The sequence below is a fragment of the Cydia pomonella genome, chromosome 6 (assembly GCF_033807575.1).
Source record: "Cydia pomonella isolate Wapato2018A chromosome 6, ilCydPomo1, whole genome shotgun sequence".
In the NCBI taxonomy this organism is placed as follows: Eukaryota; Metazoa; Arthropoda; class Insecta; order Lepidoptera; family Tortricidae; genus Cydia; species Cydia pomonella.
The window spans coordinates 15,844,849-15,867,002 of NC_084708.1; the positions used below are offsets into that span (position 1 = coordinate 15,844,849).

Consider the following 22,154-nt stretch of genomic DNA (forward strand, 5'->3'; position numbering starts at 1 on the left):
AGTCATACATTAACACAAAATATTTAGATTTTCTTTTATTTCCCTAATGACGAGATAATAATGGTAAGAAAATGTGAAAATTATTGAGAATTTTATCTTACTATCTCTACATCATTTTCTTTGTACTTGAGTGCTGTATTACATCATATATACATTATACGATTTCCAACATTGATATATTCATACTGGGCTTTAAGCTTGAAGTTCGTCATTTACAGCAGTATAGTGTCTATTTAGTGACATGTTACAAACTTGGTTTATAAAATAATTCATACGTTTTGCAATAAATTAATAAAAAAATAATATAGACATTCCTTATTCGGGATTGATCACATTCTCATATTTCCAATATTGGCTCAATATTTTTAAAAAAAGCGGCCAAGTGCGAGTCTGACTCGCCCATGAAGGGTTCCGTACCATTTATGACGTATTAAAAAAAACTACTTACTAGATCTCGTTCAAACCAATTTTCGGTGGAAGTTTGCATGGTAATGTATATCATATATATTTTTTTGATTTTTCATTCTGTTATTTTAGAAGTTACAGGGGGGGGGGGGACACATTTTTTCACTTTGGAAGAGTCTCTCGCGCAACCTATTCTGTTTAGAAAAAAATTATATTAGAAACCTCAATATCATTTTTAAAGACCTATCCATAGATACCCCACACGTATGGGTTTGATGAAAAAAGATTTTTTGAGTTTCAGTTCTAAATATCATTTTTGAATACCTATCCATAGATAACCCACACGTATGGGTTTGATGAATTTTTTTTTATTTTATTTTATGACGTATTAAAAAAAACTACTTACTAGATCTCGTTCAAACCAATTTTCGGAGGAAGTTTGCATGGCAGTGTATATCATATATTTTATTAGATTTTTCATTCTGTTATTTTAGAAGTTACGGGGGGGGGGGGGGGGGGACAAATTTTACCACTTTGGAAGTGTCTCTCGCGCAAACTATTCAGTTTAGAAAAAAATGATATTAGAAACCTCAATATCATTTTTAAAGACCTATCCATAGATACCCCACACGTATGGGTTTGATGAAAAAAGATTTTTTGAGTTTCAGTTCTAAGTATGGGGAACCCCCAAAATTTATTGTTTTTTTTTCTATTTTTGTGTAAAAATCTTAATGCGGTTCATTAAATACATCTACTTCTACATCGATGATCTACTTACCAAGTTTGAACAGTATAGCTCTTATAGTTTCGAAAAAAAGTGGCTGTGACATAATCGGACAGACAGACGGACATGACGAATCTATAAGGGTTCCGTGTTTGCCATTTGGCTACGGAACCCTAAAAACACGTACCGACACGTACAACTATTCAAAAGCCAAAGAAGTATGCATACTTGGAATTTGAAAAATCATATGAGTCAATTCATTTTATACTTACAATCGTAATGTTTACACAACGGACATAATGGTATAAAATACTTGCTATAACTTTGACGATGATTGGTAGAACAATATAGAGTCCCAAGGATTTTTATATTAAAGGATTGGTTTAGTCCCAAGGATTTTAAATAGTCCCATAAGAGTTCTCCCGCTAACGTTTGTATCGCTAAAATATCTACAAGTAATAACCTAATTTAGGGACGTCACAACTAATTTAAGTGTACAAGGATAATATTTCAATGTTGAAAACATTATTTACGGCTCTATCTCACTAGATGTGACGCGTTATCACAGTTCCTATAATACGGTGCATCTAACCAAAAGACGTGCACTTTGGTCTCAGGCATGGAAAAGTCGGTTAGTCCGGCTATGAACAAAAAAAATGACAGAATCTACCACATCGCACATTCTCCTAAACGAACAAACGCTGGAATGGCAACTATTATAAAATGTAGTCTGGCTAGCAATGTATCACAAGAAAAATGCGGGAAATGTAGGTATAGGTAATCCAGATGTGGCGCCTTCCACACATTACCTATCATAGATGTGTTTATTTTAATTTGAAGTCGTTAAACAAGCTATAGAAGGTGATGCGCCTCTGACATTCCAGTAGGTTCTTTTACCACAGTAAAATTCATTTACAAAATTGTCATGTAGCTCGTAGAATTGGCCATTTCACGAGATGGTGGATACTCCAATTTTATGACAGGCCATAAAATGGTCAAGTCTACAATCTGGCTACGATAGAAACATAGGTACAGATAATATCTTAAGATTATTTATAAGTAAAATTATCTGAAATTTGATAGTCAAATAGTGTAACCTAACAATGAGTGACTACCCAATCCCCATTTTCTTTTTCACTTAGAAAACTCGTATAGTACAATTATTTTCTGTTTGATGATGAACTTTAGCTTACAGCCAACCGCATAGCAACTACACATCACATACAAACGTAAGAAAATATGTCTTAAGGTTCCATAATACCTACGTAAGAAACTTTGCAAAGCTATTGAAAATAATCTATAAATTTCTAATAAAAGATAATAGAATCATCTATTGCAAATAGTAACATTTACATACACATCACTCATTTCCATAGTCAATTTCGTAGGTATTTCGTTGGTGTCTTTAATATATCGTCACCCTAGTTCACAATCATACTACCTACGGCGAAAATTTTGTTGCAATTAGTACCATAATGCGCAAACAAAAGGTCTATAATGCGACCAAATTTTGCGCGTAATTAGTACAGTAGTGAACTAGGGTGACGATACGTGGTCCCATGACAGGACTGAATGTATGCAATCCAACCTATAAGACTCCCGTAAGTTGGATGGTACCTAGATATATCAATCCTAAATGCCTATAATGCTCAATTGCATAAAAAATTTGTCCACGGAAATGAGGTATAATGTTATAAAATCATTACCACGCTTATGGTTATAACGACACAAAATGTTGAATTAACTATAATATTCAATATATTGGAATAATCTTTAATTATACATTATTAAATTCATTAAGAAATATTACAAAATTTTATAAGAGCCGAAGTGGACATAACAAGTTACACACAATCAATGCAACAGCTAAAGCTGGTTATACCAAACAGGGTGACTACTTACATATAAGTATTTACAACTTACTATTGGAACTAAAGATTCGCTTAAATACTATACAGATTTGAATGAAGTTGGCAGCATCTTTGTATGAAAATTAGTAACACTACATAGGTGGGCCAACGAGGACAGGCAACAATAATTTTAATGCAATTTTATGATTTGTGTGAATTTTCACTTACAAAAACTAGTAAACTCACTCATCATGTCGGTATACTGTCGAATCAAGAGTAAAGAAGTGTAAATTGACTGTTGCCGACGTCTATTTTTTTTTAAAGAAAAAGTTAAGGATTTGATCACAATCTCACCTGATAATAAGTGCCGATGCAGTCTAGAAAGGAGCATGTTTACCTAAAAGTTGTCTATTCACACTCGATGTAAAATGATCGAAGTTATACTTTTGTTTCCTCATTTTAACCGGTTGAATGGACTTTTAAGTGATGGTTTTTAACGGTCAATTTTTAAAAGCATTCATTTAGATTTGTAATGTTTTACAGCTAGTGTATACCTCTCGTTGGTTGATAACGTCTCGTTTGAGTTAGTTACTTTTATTGGCGTGGCTACATTCAATCAAACTTATATAAATATCAATAACAAAAAATAAATTCTAACTGCTCTATGTTGAAATAATAATAGCGAATAGGAATATATATTATGATCTTATTCCGTATGTCACGGAATAACTGTTATTAATAGATTATCGTGATTTTTGTACGATTTTGCACATTTCTCATTTCAGATTTCAGTCAATAGCATTAAAAAATCAGCAATCTGTCACACTGGACACATAAATACATACAAATTAACTCAAAAGTAGCAGAATATTTTCAATTTTGATTCTTACAGCTTAATGTAACTTGAATTTGACATAACATGAAAATCTTCTGTTTCTTCTGAATTAAATTTCACACCAATATTAAAAATTTATTCTGACTGAACAAGTGTCTCCCCTATAAACTTATTTTCAATAATTATCTTATGTCACAGTGAAAGAAGTAGGTACTTGCGTGAAATACACAATACTCGTACGCCACGTTTCTGTCTACAGTTTGTACGTCACAGCATTGCCGCTTTCTGTGTGCCTGCAGATGAACATGTGCCACATCACGGACATTTGGGAGAGGGTTAAGAGTACACTGCTGACATAGTTCATTCGTAAATGTTTTATACTAAAAACTACTTATTAACGTCAAGATGCAACATATTTTAGTTAAAATAGCTATTTTACAAAGAATTAAATATTTTGGCTTATTATATTTTTAAGAAAACACTAAAATATGGCACATGCTGGAGTTAAAAAGTTGTTTTTAAATAGAACAAAAATTATTATGTCCTTCATTTATGTATATCATTCCAACGAATCTGTACTTTCAATCACCAATCCCAAACGCTCGCGAACAACGTGACCATCACAAACGCCTCCGAGATCAGCAGCAAGCGTCTGAGCGCGCACACAAGTACACGGGGGAGCAAGTCCTAATCGCACTCGGCGGACAGCGGATGTCATACGTCGACCTCGACGTCGCTGCTGGCGTCCAGCGCGGGCTCGGGCTCGGGCTCGGGCTCGGGCTCGGGCTCGGGCTCGGAGCGCGGCGAGCCGTGGCTGTCGGGCGTCACGGCGTAGTCGGGCGGCGAGCTCGCCTCGTCCGCGTCCGCGTCCGGCGACGGCGACGCGGGCAGCTCCTCGTCCATCATTATCGTCGCCGGTAACGACGCTGATACTTCTTGCAATTGACTTGTGTATACTGGAATAAGGAAGTTATGTTGCTGTTGATCTTAGCTCTTAAGGAGGTAACGTAATATGATATAAATAACGATAAGTACCAAAAAAGAGTCATAACATTAGGAGCATAATACTACGATTTCTAGAATAAGCTATGTAAGATTCTGATGTTTCACGGCATACATGAGATTATGACATGGTTAATTTTATAAATGAGATGAAGATTAATTTTATTTATTTATTTATTTTGCAGCATACCGTTAATATCAGATGGTTTGAGGTCCGTGTTGAAATTGAGGCTCTCCTCCATGGCTTCCATTGTGAGGGTATCGGGGTCCAGACTGTCCATAGATCCGGAGCAGGAGGGCGAGCTGTCAGAGTTCATGTTCAACTGTAGTGTGTCTAACTGAGGTATGTGTGGTCTGACCTGAAATTCATACAATTAATTTAGTTATATTCAGGTTAAATTGCCTACACTAGGAGATCAGAAAGTCTTTTTTTTTATACTATGTCGGTGGCAAACAAGCATACGGCCCGCCCGATGGTAAGCAGTCTCCATAGCCTATATACACCTGCAACTCCAGAGGAGTTACATGCGCGTTGCCGACCCTTTACTCACCGGCAGGCAGAAACACAACGCTTTTTGTGGCTAGAGCTTTTTTGGAACATATTTTTTATTTTGCCTTTATAGAACTTGCCAGTAAGTAAATAAGTTAGTAGATATTATTTATTGCACCACATACAAAACATATTCAAGCAAAATTTACAATATAAAAAAGGTAGCAACAGGTCTTATCATTATTATAATGTGGTATTATTAATTTCCTTGTATTTCACAGGACTATAAACCCGGTCTTTTAATAGGCTTGTGTGGGGATATACATCCAACATGCGGCCCCTTGGAAAGCTTTAATGTCATGTAGAACGCCTGCTGGAACCTATTCACAGGCGCAACAGTCACCCATGATGGGACTATTGTAGAAAAAGTAAACAGTATAACAGTCTATGGATTGAAGTTTGGGTGGACATTGAGACTGGGTTATTGAAAAGGCGTCAGGCTAGTAGTAAAGGCTTATTTATGATTCAGCTAAACTAACATTTTAATTATTCCAACCCTCTAGCCACTTTACATTACAAAATTAAATTGTGAGATTATCTTGTATGGTTGCTTGTTAGATCAAGGTTCCTCAAACAAGTCACACAACGCAAAGGTAACAAACATAGAAAACAAAATTAACATTAGCAAATGATTACCTTCATCCCGTCTGGCCTATGCGGGTTCCGGCAACCTTTACACTTGCACTCCGTGCATGGCTTGCTCTCCACATAGCACGGACACCTCTGCCCACAGCATGTTAGTTTGCCAGGCGTAGCCGTTGCGTTGCCACATCTGCAACCTTTCCGTTTGCTACTTGCTGAACTACGGGTGCGGTTTGAGGGCTTCTTAAATCCTAATTGATTTGACTGCAATGATAGAATGATGTTTTTGTAAATATAGCAAAATAGTACACATTTTAATTGAATGCTTTCATTATTTATTACTTACTAAAAATGACATAAATTCTCATTAAATATCCAATTAGTAAATAAATACATAAAATTTATTACAATAATTTTCATAACATGTAACTAGGGATTGCAATCAGGTCCGGCGGATCCGGTAATCCAGCCGGATCCGGCACTTTTCAGGAGCTACCGGATTCGGGCCGGACACGGAAAAATAAATAAACGCCTAAATACAGCACCCGCTGTGCGTTTAGGATGAGGAAAAGGCGACGAATGAGAGGTATCAAGTTGAACTGAACAAAAAACGAATGAAAAAATTTAAATTTAGTAAGATAAAAATATTTTTTTTATGACGATGACTGGGAACAGAAGAGGATTTCTTCTTCTTTCATGTTGGTGGCACGATATGACGATTACATAAATACTGTAATAGAAGGAAAAATTTAAGGAATGAGATCCCATGGAGAAATTTGTAATTTAAGCTAAAGAATAGGTTAATGTTGTGTCATAATGTTGTGATAGGAGTTTAAAACTAAACAAATGAGCAGGATTAAGTCGATGGTAATGATAATCTTTAGTGTACTCCGATTATATATATGTATATATATATATGATAAAACAGATTCTTTTCTATTCAAATTTAAGAGAGAATCTTTTGTTTTTACAATTTCATCCAATCTTATGCAATTTCCTTCGTCTCCTGGTACATGCTTCTCTACGTCTAGCCAATTCTTTATTGATCTATGTAACTTCTGTTAGAGAGTCCCTTTCCGCAATGGTTTTCAATCCTACATCTTTTACTTCGGTACTTGGTTTTCAATTCTACATCGATTATTTTTCACATGAGATTGTCGTGTCGTGTTTTGTTCCCTATAATTTGACCAATAGACTTTACTGTAAATTAAAAAAAGTACAATTTTTTTAATCATACAGTCTGCTCATTTCTCGGTCAAAAAATGAGAGCAAGATAATCGCAAGCAAGGTATTGGAGCGCATTTAATATAATTTGGGTTAAAAGTAAAATATCTTCTTTTGTTACAAGAATGGATGTCAATGTTACAGATAATCTTCTTTGTAATAATTGATGTGTTGTCTGAATAAATATAATTCTATTCTATAATTCTATCAAAGAGCAGTTGCGAAAACTTGTCCTTTCAAGGAGGAGGCTTTGGAAACTAATCAAATTTATAATTGCAAATGAACATTTGAGCACTTGTGAATGGTTAAATATAATAAATGACCTATTTCATATTTTGTTTTTAAAGTGATATTGACATTGTAACACTTTTTACTACTAAGTTTTATTAATAAGAAGTTATTTATTAACTTCAAATTATAGATTTAGGAATACGTATTACGCAATATGGCCAGGCCCAACAGGCAAAAGAAAATGGGGAAGACAAAAGAAAAGATGGGCCGATGATATAATAACCACAGCAGGAAAATGTTGGATGCATATGGCAAAGGACAGAGGAAGGTGGAAAGGAATGGAGGAGGCTTTTACCCTCAGAGGGGCCACATAACATAGATGGAAGATAGAATAGTTGTAAATTAGAAACAGAAACACATTGCAAAACTTGTTAAGTGGAAAAAAAAGCTTTAATAATAATAAATTACGCAATAAACTAGAAAAAATTGGCATGTAATTAACTTTAATATACCTATACCAATCCGGATCCGGCCGGATAGAAAACCAATCCAGTTTGCAATCCCTACATGTAACAATAAATATACAATAATTTTGTGAAAACAAAACTCCAAAACATCATGATAAAAAAGTACAGTAAAAGTTTGACGTGAAGGTTTGATGTTTATTGTAAATATAGATTGCAATAAAAGCAAGGTAAGATAAAATTATAAGATATCCAATAACTACACACTCATATATAACAACAACTTATATATGCTAGGCAAGAATCAAGTGAGGGGGCAATTGACCCAGAACTGATTCTCCCAATACCATTAAGCAAGGTATGTTCAAAGCTCCTGGCACGCACAGGGAAACAGTATGATAACAAGTGTCATAAAAGGTCATGGACTTTTTAACGAACATCTTTTTATAACAATGTGTCATAGGCAGTCCCCTATGCCGAGGATGCATGGAGACAGAAGAAACAGTCTCTCACATGGTGCTGGAATGCAGCAGAGTGGCTTCATACAGGGCTAAAACTCTCGGATCCCCAAGAGACCTCCCCAAGGTCTAACTCAACATCAAAGGTTTGATAGGATTCCTCAAGGGGTTGGGCTGGCAAAACTAGCCCCTCCCCCATCACGAAAAATAGTGGAGTTGCGGAAAATCGCCCTAATTACAATACATACAATATACCAACAACTACAACAACCAAATAATTTTTTTCAATAAAGATAACAATATTTGTTTATTTACCTTACTTTCCCTAGGGGCTGGTTCACTTGGTGAAGATGAATCTGTTTCATCAACTGCTTTTCTCTTAATAGTAATTTTGTTGCCAGAGCCAGCATACATTACAGAGTAAAGAGGAGAACCGTTGGACATTGCTCTTGAATTTGGGGAGTCTTTACTGGAGGATCTTGTTTCGGTATTACTAGATGTGGAGGCTGCCTGTGTTTGTGTGGAAGCAGAGTTTGTGTAGACACACGGAAGGATGCTGTAGGCAGATTTAGACAAGCCCGCCGTGCTCTTGTAGTCATCGGCAAAACCCGCACCCTCTTGTATCAAGTCGATAAGCCCCGAACTTGCTACCGTACCGCCATTCACGCCTGCCGCCACTTCGTCCTCCTCCAATAGACTCTTGTAAACGTCGGTACCCATAAAATATTCACACAACTTCTTGTAACACTGTAGCAGAATCCGTAACTGCAAATTTTCTGCATAATTATCGTAATCCTTACACCAACTACAAGACGGTTTTAATTTCTTTCTCCCGCCTTTACACTTTTTACACACGTGATGCTGACACCCCGAACTGGTCGGCGTGTAAGGTTCTTTAAGCAAATTACCGCAAACTGTACAGGACAAAGATTGCCGCAAATATGGAACTAAACGAAATAAATCCGTCCACGAAGACTTATCCGCCGCGTCGGCTAGTATTATAAGACGGCACGTAGAAACGTATAGACTGGTAGCATTCATCTTCATTTATTATGTTAATGCGGTAATAAGCCAAAACAAATAAAGAAAATTGATTGTTTACAACGAAAATTCTAACACAGGTTGTACAGTGCCGAGCGATGCGCTTCTGTCTGTGGTGTCTAATGTAATGTGACAGATGGATGACATTTGTCAAATAGCAGTTTATTCAAGTTTAATAGAATGACGCTGCAAATAAAAACCCACCTACGAAAAATTTACATAAAACATTGATTATTTTTATACATACATAATATCAATTGAATTTTAAATGTATATTTCATATTAAAGAAAATAACACGTATCAATCATATTATTAATTTACTTTAGCCCTCCCATTGATACAATCAGCGTTTTATAAATGAAACGGAATAGTGTTTATTATTGACCTTTTTCAATAACGTCCAAACTATTAGCACCAATTTCAAAAGCATTTTTTTTTCGGGGGCTGCAATAGCGTTCTGGCTGCTCCTCTGTCAGACTCAGACTCCTCCATGGCGCTACTACAGCTTGTACGAAAGGCTATTATTAATAGAGTTAGTTAATTGTATAAGAATATTGTATTGTTGTTTTTCTATGGAGCGACATGTTCACCTCGGTGACAAGCTCTTAAATAAAGAGAGAAAAAACAATGCATTTTTTTAATGTGTTAGGGCCTAATTAGGGCTATGGAAGGTAGAGTCAATTAGGGCGGTGTTCGCTGACACCGCATCCGATTGCATCCCGCATGAATGGATATTAAAAAAATACTATTACGGTGGCAACTAAGCATTATCCTGCACGCTCGGCAGCCGATCGTAAAGTTCCTGTCAAATGTTATGACGGTAGTCACATTAAACCAATTCAGGTCAGGTAGAATCTTGGTAGAATAGGTTCGTTAGGTTGCTTCAGATGCCCTAATGTCAAACTGTCCACAAAAGCGGGGGCCGTCGACTCAGGGAACGAGACAAACGTTTTCACGTTTCACAACGAAGGTAGGAATTTCACGATCTGCCTGATCTTGCGATCGGTCGCCAACATGTACCTATACTTACATACCAAATACCTAAAATAAATATATTTTTAAGCTGATTTTTTTTTTCATCAGGCCAAAATACCTACTTCGTCATCAGAAAACATGCGTCAAACGAGAGAACACCGTGACAGACAAATGCAGTAGGCCAGAAAGGTTGATGTACTCCATTTATAATGGGTAGGTATTTATAATTAATAGTTAAGTAGGTATTGATAATCTTAAAATCCAGCCAAGAAAATTTTAGTCACAGGTCAGAAAACTGTATACCTACCTACATAAAGTAAGAACTGTAATTTAGATTTGCATTTCTTATTGTATTTCATAGGTACAACCTATTTACCTACTCAATCTTCCTAAGAAAAAACCTATTGGTGGTTTGTTGTAGAGAAAGATCGATTACTTATTTATGCTCATTAGCGACGTGAACCATTCTCATAAAATACATTTCTTATCACACTGTTGACACCAAATCAAAACAAAGATGTCATTACTTATCGAGCGCAGGAACTCTAATAAACACAATTGTTTAACCAATCGGGGCAAAAGATATGACTGTCTTTTCACTATCTGCCCCAAATGAGTGAATATTTATACTATTTATTGTCTCACGAGTTTCGTCGCGCGTTAGCGGTTAGTCTGATAAAAGATACGGCAGCAGTATCAGTCGCTCTGCCGAGTATAGTACACCTCCGCGCCTTGGTAACTCCAAGAGTATGGACTAATTGAATCAATTGAACGAGTCCCTCCGCCTGTGCTGATTGCGCTCGGGCCTGCGAGCGCGCCTTCCAGTGTTGTGCTCAATGTGATATTTTGTGCCGTTAAACAGTGCTTTGGAATTAGTGTCTCGAAAGAGTGAGGAGTTAATAATGCACAGGTAATTTGTATAACATTCATCAGATCAGAGTTCGGCTTTGTTAAACAGGATTTATGTGTAACTATTGTGCAATTCCACCTTTGGTTGAGAAGTTTTTCTCAATTTCGCCAGCTTCTTCCAGGCGTAGAGTGGAAATTGTCTACGAGAGGAATGGTCTGAACTTGAAAAAGGACTTTTATCTACACCTCGTAATTCAGAAATACGTATTTTAGTATATACATAACAGCTGTTCTATTTACTTAATTCATTTTAAATTAGGGAGCGGAATTCGACTTTTCTTTTAACAACAGCGGATTAATTTGTGGATAGCAGGTAGCAGGTGCGAGAGTGGCCTTATTAGCTTGTGAAATATAGCTACAAGAAAGTTTGCCACCGATGAATGAAGAAGGTTTGTAACCGAATGATTAAGTTAAGGCTCGTAAAATATTATTGTGGGTATGTCTGTGCGTAAAGAGAAGAGTCGTGGAATGTATGGGGCTCAATAAATTCCACAACTCTTCTCTTTCCGAACAGACTCTATCTAAATACGTTACGTGGCATCTACTTCTTCTATGCGGCGAACCAAAGAGTAAAGTAAGTAGCGGCGAACTGTCAATCCATAACACTAACGAGCAACAAAAGGACTCTCTAGACTACTTTAGAGTCTCCACCAAATCCACACTCTCTAGTGCTACGAATTTATAAGGAGCGCAAATAGCAACCTATATAATATAGGTCAAAATATAGGCTATATTTTGACCTAACGTTAGATAATGTTTACATTTCTCGCCTTATTACGATGGAGTAAGACACAAAAGTGTCAACATATCGTTGACGTCGACTGTACTTACATAAAGGTATTGCTGACACCGGTTTAATTTTATTTTAACTTCCAATATTTAGGCATAGACAAGTCGTGTCTTAATGATAACAATTATTAAAATGGCTGTTAATGTTGGCGCCTACTAAGAATCGATTATAGCTACTTATTTAACTTACTAGTGGCTCTGTGAGCTGTAGACCGCGTATGTATGGTATGCGAGCATAATTTAAAACCGAATAAATGTGTGGCTCCGCCATTTTGAAAAAATCCAAAGGCTGAATCGACCAAAAAGGATTTAATCATCGATCCTGCTCACAAAATTTCACGAGAATTGGTTGAGAACTGCGACCCGTAGAGGAGAACATCTGGACATACGAAAGCATTTTCGCCCAAGCTGAAACGGAGAGACTCTTGCTAAAGCTCTGTCAATAACTGTACTTATAGCCGACAAGCTATAGGGCCCTTGCCAAGTTATGGATATTATACATATATAGTTATGGTATTCATTTATTTATCTAGAACGGAGAACTCCGTGAGTGAGTAGCTGAATGCTACTTTAAAAATCTGTTATTGATAACCGTATAATCCGTATAATGGTCCTACTTTGCTCCTCGCTGGGTAACTACGCTACGCCCCAATTCAATAAAATGACGTAACGTCAAATATATTCAAATATAATATTTCTATGTGGGTTGCGGGTACTAGACGACGATATATTTATAAAATATAGTTATATATAGCTAAATACATAGAAAACATCCATAACTCATAATTAAAAATATGTTATACACAAACAAATCAATGTCCTTACCAGGATTCGAACCCGGGACCTCCTGCATCGTAGGCACTAATACCGACTAGGCTAGAAGGTCATTAAAATAAATATATTATTAAATATATCAATAGTTAGACTTTTACCCCCTTATTCATAAACGTGTAGGTACTAAAGTTACGATGCCGTTAACAATCGTTTGTCCCTTTCCATCATACTAGTACGTGGGAAAGGGACAAACGATTATTAGCGGCATCGTAACTTTAGTACACGTTTATGAATAAGGGGGTAAAAGAACAAGCTACTACGAGTATTTCTACGTTCTTTAAAAGCGATCGATTACACCCTTTTAAATAAATAAGTATCGAACAACATACTTACCTTACTCTTTAAACTTTGTTAGGCAGATTGTGTAGATAAAAAAAAACCTGTACCCCTAGTGTAAATATTTTCGACAGCGAAACGTGACGTACGCGTTTGCGTTAAGTGTCATTTTGTATGAGATTTTTGACTTTCCAAAACGTCCCGCTTGTCAGAGTAGGCCAATTTGCCCAGAAGATGAACAATGGGCCCTAATAATGAACAATTTGGCCCTAAACACTATCCTCCAGTATAAAAATGTAACAGAGACGGTTTTTCATATTAACGGCTTTCATATGAATGGCTTAAATTGCCTACATAAAGCAATATTACCTACTTATAATTAAATTAAGTAAAAATGTTCATCTAACCAATAAAACAGTTGGTTCACGTTTCGGTCATAATTTAGGTACTTAAATAAATAAACTAACTGAATTATTGAGTGATCATTTCTTAGAAAAAAAAAGCTAAATATGTTGAATTAGTAATTCTCTTCGTTCACGTTTTGGGCATAAGTAAAAGTAGATGAACCATCTTAAACAAACCTTAAAATAACCGTATTAGATATAAAACGTAAAGTTCATCTTTTTGCAAAAAAAATTAACTATCAGCAGGTGATTAATTTAAGACTGAAACTTTTTTGTGGTGAATTAATAACGGCATTTAAAAACTAGGTTTTGTTTAAAAGTTGAACACCGTTCATCTATTAGTTTATAGGTACGCACTTTATTGGAATGATAACTTGAACGGAAAAAAAATTGTAAATAACAAAAACATTAGAAAAAATAGTCTAGAATCTATACGAGGCAATATCGTATCAGTATATGTATGTATTATATATCCATATTACAATATCAACAATAATTAACATAATTATAATGAATAATTATTTTAATTCAATAATTTTTTTAATTATTTATAAAATCATTAAAAAATTATCAACGATATCATTTTATATGCAATTAACATCTTATGTTTTGATGCGGTCATCTTAATATCATTTCCATACAAGTGATTTTGGCGTGAAACGTGTACGCGGCAGCTGCTCACGACCGCATACGTGGATTTATTGTCTTAAAACTGAAATGTTAGCCACGGGGAAGAGTTACAATTTTAGTAATTACTTCGAACTAAACGGGGAATTATTTCGAATTTAAAGCCAAACGTTCATCTTCTGGGCGTCAGTCATCTTTTGGTGCCACTACCCATGCTGAAACGAATAAGAAATAGGTACTTAAAATACTTCTGGTAAATATATACTTAAGTACGATATAATACAGTACCCCTAGTGTAAATAAATTCGATTTCGAAACGTGACGTACGCGTTTGCGTTAAGTGTCATTTTGTATGAGATTTTTGACTTTCCAAAACGTCCCGCTTGGCGCGCTGTTCAAAAACCCATACAAAATGAGACTTAACGCAAACGCGTACGTCACGTTTCGAAATCGAATTTATTTACACTAGGGGTACTGTATTATATCGTACTTAAGTATATATTTACCAGAAGTATTTTAAGTACCTATTTCTTATTCGTTTCAGCATGGGTAGTGGCACCAAAAGATGACTGACGCCCAGAAGATGAACGTTTGGCTTTAAATTCGAAATAATTCCCCGTTTAGTTCGAAGTAATTACTAAAATTGTAACTCTTCCCCGTGGCTAACATTTCAGTTTTAAGACAATAAATCCACGTATGCGGTCGTGAGCAGCTGCCGCGTACACGTTTCACGCCAAAATCACTTGTATGGAAATGATATTAAGATGACCGCATCAAAACATAAGATGTTAATTGCATATAAAATGATATCGTTGATAATTTTTTAATGATTTTATAAATAATTAAAAAAATTATTGAATTAAAATAATTATTCATTATATTTATTTTAATTATTGTTGATATTGTAATATGGATATATAATACATACATATACTGATACGATATTGCCTCGTATAGATTCTAGACTATTTTTTCTAATGTTTTTGTTATTTACAATTTTTTTTCCGTTCAAGTTATCATTCCAATAAAGTGCGTACCTATAAACTAATAGATGAACGGTGTTCAACTTTTAAACAAAACCTAGTTTTTAAATGCCGTTATTAATTCACCACAAAAAAGTTTCAGTCTTAAATTAATCACCTGCTGATAGTTAATTTTTTTTGCAAAAAGATGAACTTTACGTTTTATATCTAATACGGTTATTTTAAGGTTTGTTTAAGATGGTTCATCTACTTTTACTTATGCCCAAAACGTGAACGAAGAGAATTACTAATTCAACATATTTAGCTTTTTTTTTCTAAGAAATGATCACTCAATAATTCAGTAAGTTTATTTATTTAAGTACCTTAATTATGACCGAAACGTGAACCAACTGTTTTATTGGTTAGATGAACATTTTTACTTAATTTAATTATAAGTAGGTAATATTGCTTTATGTAGGCAATTTAAGCCATTCATATGAAAGCCGTTAATATGAAAAACCGTCTCTGTTACATTTTTATACTGGAGGATAGTGTTTAGGGCCAAATTGTTCATTATTAGGGCCCATTGTTCATCTTCTGGGCAAATTGGCCTACTCTGACACTTAGTTTTTTTATAAAAATACTGAATAATGATAAGAGAGTTCGAAGTCGTCTCTACTCGATTATTAGCTTAATCATATAAAATAATAATAATTACTGGAAATACGTTTTAATATATAAAAAACAAACTAAATTTGGTGTAGTCGCTTAATCGTTCAACTATTGGTGTGATAATATAGTTAAAAATGTTTTTTTTTCCTTAGGAATATATAATTACATACACGTATCATGATATCACACTTTTATAGAACTGATTCATACAAAGAAAATATTAATCAAATCTTATCAGCGAATTCATAGATAAATTTGGTGTAAAATGTATGAATTAATCTAAATATTGTTTTTAGTTTGTCCATGTTAAAAGTATGTAACTGAAAAGCTACATATCGACAAGTTATTCAACTTGCGATTACCATCAACAATTGAAAAACTGGACATAGTTCGTTCAAATCAAGTAGCCCGCACTTACCATAGACCTATTTACCTAGCCAAAGAAAGTTTCCCCGGCCCTTTCCCGATGGATACAAATCACGTTGCGGCTCGTTTCTCGATAACGCATTCTTAAACAAGTATAGTATTATGTGTCATTCCTTATAATAAGGGACGCTAGGGAAATCAGAGTTTACGCCACTAAGCGTCACTTTTGTATTTGTGATATGGTTAATAAAAGTGTAAGCACCAAGTGCACTAAGGTACCTTTTCACACAGGAGTACGCATATCTAAAGGATAGATCTATCGTATTTCGATTAGTCCCATCGAGATGGGCGCGGGCGGGCGCATCATAAAGATCAATCAGACAATTGAAGCCGCCACGCATGATGCACAGCTTATCTATTCACTCAGCATTATCATCATGTGTTCGCCTTTAACTTGACTCAGATATCTCGGACAACTATTTGTAATCGGAGATCGCCTTTAGACTGGTTCGATTGAGGCACTGTGCTCGGTAAGCTCTCTGAATAGCAGGAGTGGATCTGACAATGCGCAGCTTCCGTTTGATTGGTTCAGTAACTCATTCCAGAATACTTAGGTGTGTGTCATTTTGGAGCATTTTCGGTTTTGTATGGTTTTTCCATTGGGTGTCAGATTTAGGTCAGAGTAATTAATATACAAGGCCGTATTTAACATCAAAGTTGTTTTGGTACCTATTGTGCTCAAATATAATACCTAGGGCTAATAACCGACTTGGCCCAGTTTTCATCTTTCTGTTTTAGCATTCTTACGCTCAGCTGTCAAATTGACTTCAAAAGCACATTTAAGACTTGGTCTACTTTAAGAAATATTTGAATATTTTTTAAACTATTCATTATTAAATATTTAGACAAATTGACAATAAGCAGAACATCTTATTTAACATATTTTTATTGGAAAATCGACGTTATGTCATATTATTTTATGTATCTGAAGTAATAATAAGGACCAAAAAATGCCCATGCATTGTTTGGGGTATTTTTGCTTCTACCTATATATAGTTTGCTTAGGGACACAAAGTTACCCCATTGTGCTACAAATGAATAGGCCCCGCCAAAACAAAAGGATTATTTTGTGACTAACGTAGCAATTCAAAATATATCGAGGGCTTCAGGCCAAAGGGGCGTATACGCAAAAATGCCATTTTTCGTTTTTAACGGCATCGTATTCGTCTTGTAACAATACGTAAGCACAATTTTTTTCATAATTTTATCATAACAATTAGTTAATTAAATAATTAAAAACTCATTTGGCGTATAACAGACAGTCATAATTTTATGTCGTTCCAAAAAGCCGTACTGAAGGCGTATAAGTGATATTTTCATTTAGTCCCCAATATTCATCGGAGTATAAAGGCGTACGTACATACTTCTCTCACGTGACAGTGCGAACCACGAAATAGTGTCACGCTATATAGGCGTACATACATACGACCATAAACTTTTACCAACTATCCTCAAAGTGCGTCGCGGCAAAGAGGCGTATGAACATACGACCGTACAAAAATTACTTTGGCCTTCAAATAATGCCGGGCCAAAGGGGCGCGGAGACAGCGTCCTTGATTGCCGCATATTGCTATCCCTTTCTGTCAAGCGGGTAAGCGCACTAGGGCCGCCTGTCTCTCAGTCAGTGTCTAGTGCGTTACAGTATGGTGTGCATCTCGTGCGAATAATAATGAAGTGGAGCGCTCTGATGCTGATGGCTCTGCCCTGGGCATTCAAGAATGACGTGGGCGGCTGTCTCCTCTGCCTCCATGTACGCTCTGCAGAGGGGTCTATCTGTAACACGTAGGGTTAGTAGGTGTTTGTTTAGCGGGGCGTGGCTGGTTATGGCCCCAGTCAAAAGCCGGAGCTGTGGCCTCTTCAGCTGTCTCAGCCTCCTCAACAAACCGGGGTCGATTGTCGGGAGGGCTTCCTTCGCCTGCCTGCACGTGCCTAGGTTAGACCAGGACTGTTGGTGTTTTACCTTGGTGTTGTGTCGCAGCATGTTCCGGAGCCAGGCATAAGGCAGAGGTATAATTGGCTCCAGTCCTGCCACCCTCAGTTCCGAATCTCCTCTCGCCAATATGTCGGCCGCATCGTTCCCTCGCGAGTTGCTGTGTCCCTTGATCCACTGCAGAGTTACTCTGGTGGTGGTGCTTTCCTCTGACAGAGCTTTGTGGCATTCGTAGATTAGCCCTGAGGTCAAAGTATAACTTTGCAGAGCTTGTAGTACTGAGCGACTATCAGAGTGTATGCGGGTGGGGTAGTCCAATACCTACTTTCCTTGAGGCGATGGCGTGTGCTGCCATTATGATGCCCACACATTCTGCCTGGAAGATTGTGTTGTGGGCACCTAGTGGTGTTGAGATATGTATTTTTAGGTCCTCTGAGAATACTCCAGCGCCAGTGCCTGACCTTGTTTTTGATCCATCCGTGAAGGTTCTCAGCTGTCTTGGGTTGAGTCCTTCACGAGGTTCTTCGTGTAACTGTATCTTGTATTTCTTGTCGAAGACGAATTGTCTGGGTATCCTGTCAGTCACCGCTTCTATTAGCGGTTCCTTACCTATCGCCTCGTAGAGAATCTCGGTGTGTGGTACCCTAGGTGGTCTCCAGAGATTAGATTTTTTGAGACGTACCGCCGTAGCTAGCGCTTCCTGTTGTATAAAGAGGTGCAGCGGCGGCAGGCCCAGTAAGGCTTCCAGGGCCGCGGTTGGTATTGTCCTCATGCAGCCCGTGGTCGCCATACAGGCCAACCTCTGGAGTCGTTGTAGTTTAGCTTCAACTATGGATAGTTTGGTGCGTGGCCACCAAACTATCGCACCGTAGCTTATTATTGGTCATATGGCTGCCTGGTAAAGCCATAGAGTTATCTTTGGGGTTAGCTCCCAGGTTCTACCCACCATTCTACGACATTGCCAGAATACGACTGTGGCTTTTTCAATTTTGCCGTTTAGGTGATTGCTCCAATTCAATTTGCTGTCAAGTATTACCCCTAAATACCTTACCTCCGCAGATGGTTGGAGTTCTGTGTCGAACAGTTTGGGAAGGCGGAAGTTTCCCAAGTTGCGTTTGTTAGTGAACATAACCAGCTCAGTTTTGTTGGGATTGACTGAGAGTTCGGGTAACATCGCATACCGTACCTGCATGATTGCCGCTCGTCAGTATCACTATGTCGTCAGCATAGCCGATTGTGTAATAGTGATTATTGTTTAGTGTGGTAATCAGGTCATTCACCACAAGCTTCCATAGTAGTGGCGATAAGACTCCTCCTTGGGGGCATCATTTTGCCATTAATGCCTGCTGTGTTTCGCCCGTCCCGAGTTTGATGGTTCGTTGGCTCAACATGTTGTTTATCCATTCTGTCATAACTGCATTCGCGCCATGTCTTACCAGTGCTGCTGAACCTGGTCCTGTCGAAAGCCCCTTCTATATCTATGAAGGTTCCTAAGCACATGGATCTGTTTTTGATCGCTGCCTCAATTTTATTTACTACTGCATGAAATGCCGATTCTGTAGATTTGCCAGGGCTGTAGGCATGTTGGTTGGGATGCAAGGGCACATGAATTAGCACCCACTCTCTAAGGTACCTGTCACACAACCACTCTAATGTGTTCAACATGAAAGAGGTCAGGCTGATGGGCCTGAAGGATTTGGGGTCCGAGTAGTCGCTTTTACCTGGTTTCGGTATGAAGATAACTTTGACCTCCCTCCATTGATTCGGCACGTACCTGTGAGCCAGACAGGCGCGCAGAACAATGGTCAGCTTCAGAGTGAGATGATTCCCGCCCCATTTAAGAAGCGCAGGGAAGATCCCATCCATTCCTAGAGATTTGAAGGAGTCAAAGCTGTTTAAGGCCCACTGCGTGCGCTGCGGGCCACTCGTCCTCCGTCGGGGTGGTTGTAATTCTTAAGTGTAACATTCCTGTGTTATAATTTGATGGAGACATAAGTGGGTTAAGTTGTTAGCTAAACTACTTTTAGGTTTATTAGTACAGAAGATTTAATATTGCTTCTTTTTATGAAATGACGATAAATGATGTCGTATTTCATTGTTTAGAAGTTTTGATTAATATTTTATTGTTTAAGATAGTTATAATTTTGTTATCAGTGGTACCATTAAAGAAAGAGTAATGTTTATTGTCTGAATACAAGTTTTGATACGTTTTAACCTTTTGTTTTAGTTAATGCACTCTAAGTTTAATCGTTTGATTGTTTCTTGACTGCTTTTTTAGTAAAGCTGTCATTGTGTTGTCTTAGCAATTTCCATGCATCCTTTACTACCGATTTCAATTCTTTTGGCATGATTGTCTTTTGAAACACTTCTTCTTATCGTGTGGGTTGTAAGATTGATGTACCTTAAAAACCCTGGTGTTAGAGTTATTGAGCCGCCAAAGGCCTCTGACATGGCTCTCATGACGAGCACCACCGGATAGATTGCAGCCGGGACCAATGACTTTACACCGTACCTTCCGAAGCACAGAATCATTTTACTTTTCGGACAATCAGGTGATTCAGCCTGCAATGTCCTAGCCAAACCGGGAATAGTCTCACAAAGTCACAAAGCGACTTTTGCTTGACAAAGTCCCCATCGGGATTCGAACCCGGAACCTCCGAATCGAGAGACAACCGCTCTAACCACTAGACCACGGAGGCTATTGAAACACTGAAATGCTCAAAGTGGCAATTCAAAACAGTTACTTACCCAATCGGTAACCAGCTCGAGTCGACATTGCTTAATCTCGTGGACAGTTGTGATACTATCAAAACCGTCAGGAATCATTTCAATGGTAAAATCTAGATGAACTTATGAGTATTTACTCAAAATATAATTTGGCGCCCTATTATACGACCACAAATAAAGGATACTTACACGATAGATTCGTCAGCCCAGACGGGCGTATAAAAATCAGAAAAAATAGAAGAAATTACACAAGGATGACTAAATTACTGTAAAATTAAAGTATTTCTAATAATTAACAGTATTTCCACCTTTCATGATTAAATTATCGAATAGAAAAAAAAATGAATTATACGACCATAAATCTCAAGTATTTTTCATAAAATTTCAACCTAAATGTCGGAAATTACTGTCGTGGTAAAGAGGCGTAACTACATAATTACTGCTTTTTAGGATACGTAGAACAAAACTAGGCATGACACATGAAAAAGATTGTAATTTAAATACTCTATGCAAAATTGTAGAACAATCGGTACATTGTAACAAAAGTTATTCAGTTTTTTGTGTCTCCTGAAAAGTAGGGTTCTTGCTTATACGCCCCTTTAGCATGAAGCCCTCGATATATTAAAATTCATTTATTTAAGTATACATATAAATAATAACATAGAAAATTTGAAATATTATTTTAAATATATTAGACGGTAAGTCATTTTACTGAATTGAAGCTTGGAACATAGTTACCCAGCGAGGAGCAAAGTTGGACCTTTATACGGTACTCTTTCATTATTTGTTTGAATTTGAAATATGGAAGGGGTTTGATACATGTAGCTTACCAATGATAGAACTTAATAAAGTAGTTAAAAAGTAGACAATAGAATTTCATACCTAATATACGAAGAATGCCAAGGCAAGGAACTTCATACTGTGTCCCTATTATCAGAAGGATACTTGATAAGACAAAGAAACATACTCAGATAAACATTATTATTCTGATAGCTCTAAGTACTTCTGTCGCAAAATTATCCTAGAAGTAATTGGTCAAGAGCCACCAATTAAACTGGATTAAATTGACCTTAACAATTAACCGACAACTGAGACAGTCCCTGGAAGTCTTAGTAATACTTTCGGCAAGGGCTTACTCAGAGTTCAATTTTAAGATCCTTGAATATTGCGATTATTTTGATGATTACACCACGATAACTTTGATAAGAACTATAGTAGATTTTTTTAACAATCGGTTTGTCAATTGAAGGCTAGAT

General features: G+C 36.8%; 2 protein-coding genes across 2 annotated transcripts in view; one reads left to right on the forward strand and one right to left on the reverse strand.

Annotated features, from left to right (window-relative positions):
- Positions 1-9: 9 nt before the first annotated feature.
- Positions 10-9,710, reverse strand: LOC133519085 (E3 ubiquitin-protein ligase MSL2). Its single transcript, XM_061852985.1, has 4 exons — positions 8,641-9,710; positions 6,003-6,212; positions 5,007-5,175; positions 10-4,770 (listed from the first exon to the last, which is right to left on the reverse strand). Exons 1-4 carry the CDS (start codon positions 9,370-9,372, stop codon positions 4,529-4,531), a joined length of 1,353 nt encoding a protein of 450 aa, XP_061708969.1. The 5' UTR covers positions 9,373-9,710; the 3' UTR covers positions 10-4,528.
- A 1,140-nt stretch (positions 9,711-10,850) lies between these two features.
- Positions 10,851-22,154, forward strand: part of LOC133519092 (leucine-rich repeats and immunoglobulin-like domains protein 3) — a 42,272-nt gene continuing 30,968 nt past the window's right edge. Inside the window, exon 1 of the mRNA XM_061853005.1 lies at positions 10,851-11,252. Coding sequence (XP_061708989.1) covers positions 11,245-11,252 — 8 coding nt within the window. The 5' untranslated portion in view covers positions 10,851-11,244. The remainder of the gene's footprint in view (positions 11,253-22,154) is intronic.

What these genes read in the sequence shown, in the direction of transcription:
- LOC133519085 (XM_061852985.1), bottom strand. Translation starts at nt 9,372, where the DNA reads ATGAAGATGAATGCTACCAGTCTATACGTTTCTACGTGCCGTCTTATA. An exon ending in ATAGGCCAGACGGGATGAAG is followed by an intron (nt 5,176 to 6,002) that starts GTAATCATTTGC and finishes TATGAATTTCAG; the next exon opens with GTCAGACCACACATACCTCA. An exon ending in CAAACCATCTGATATTAACG is followed by an intron (nt 4,771 to 5,006) that starts GTATGCTGCAAA and finishes TCCTTATTCCAG; the next exon opens with TATACACAAGTCAATTGCAA.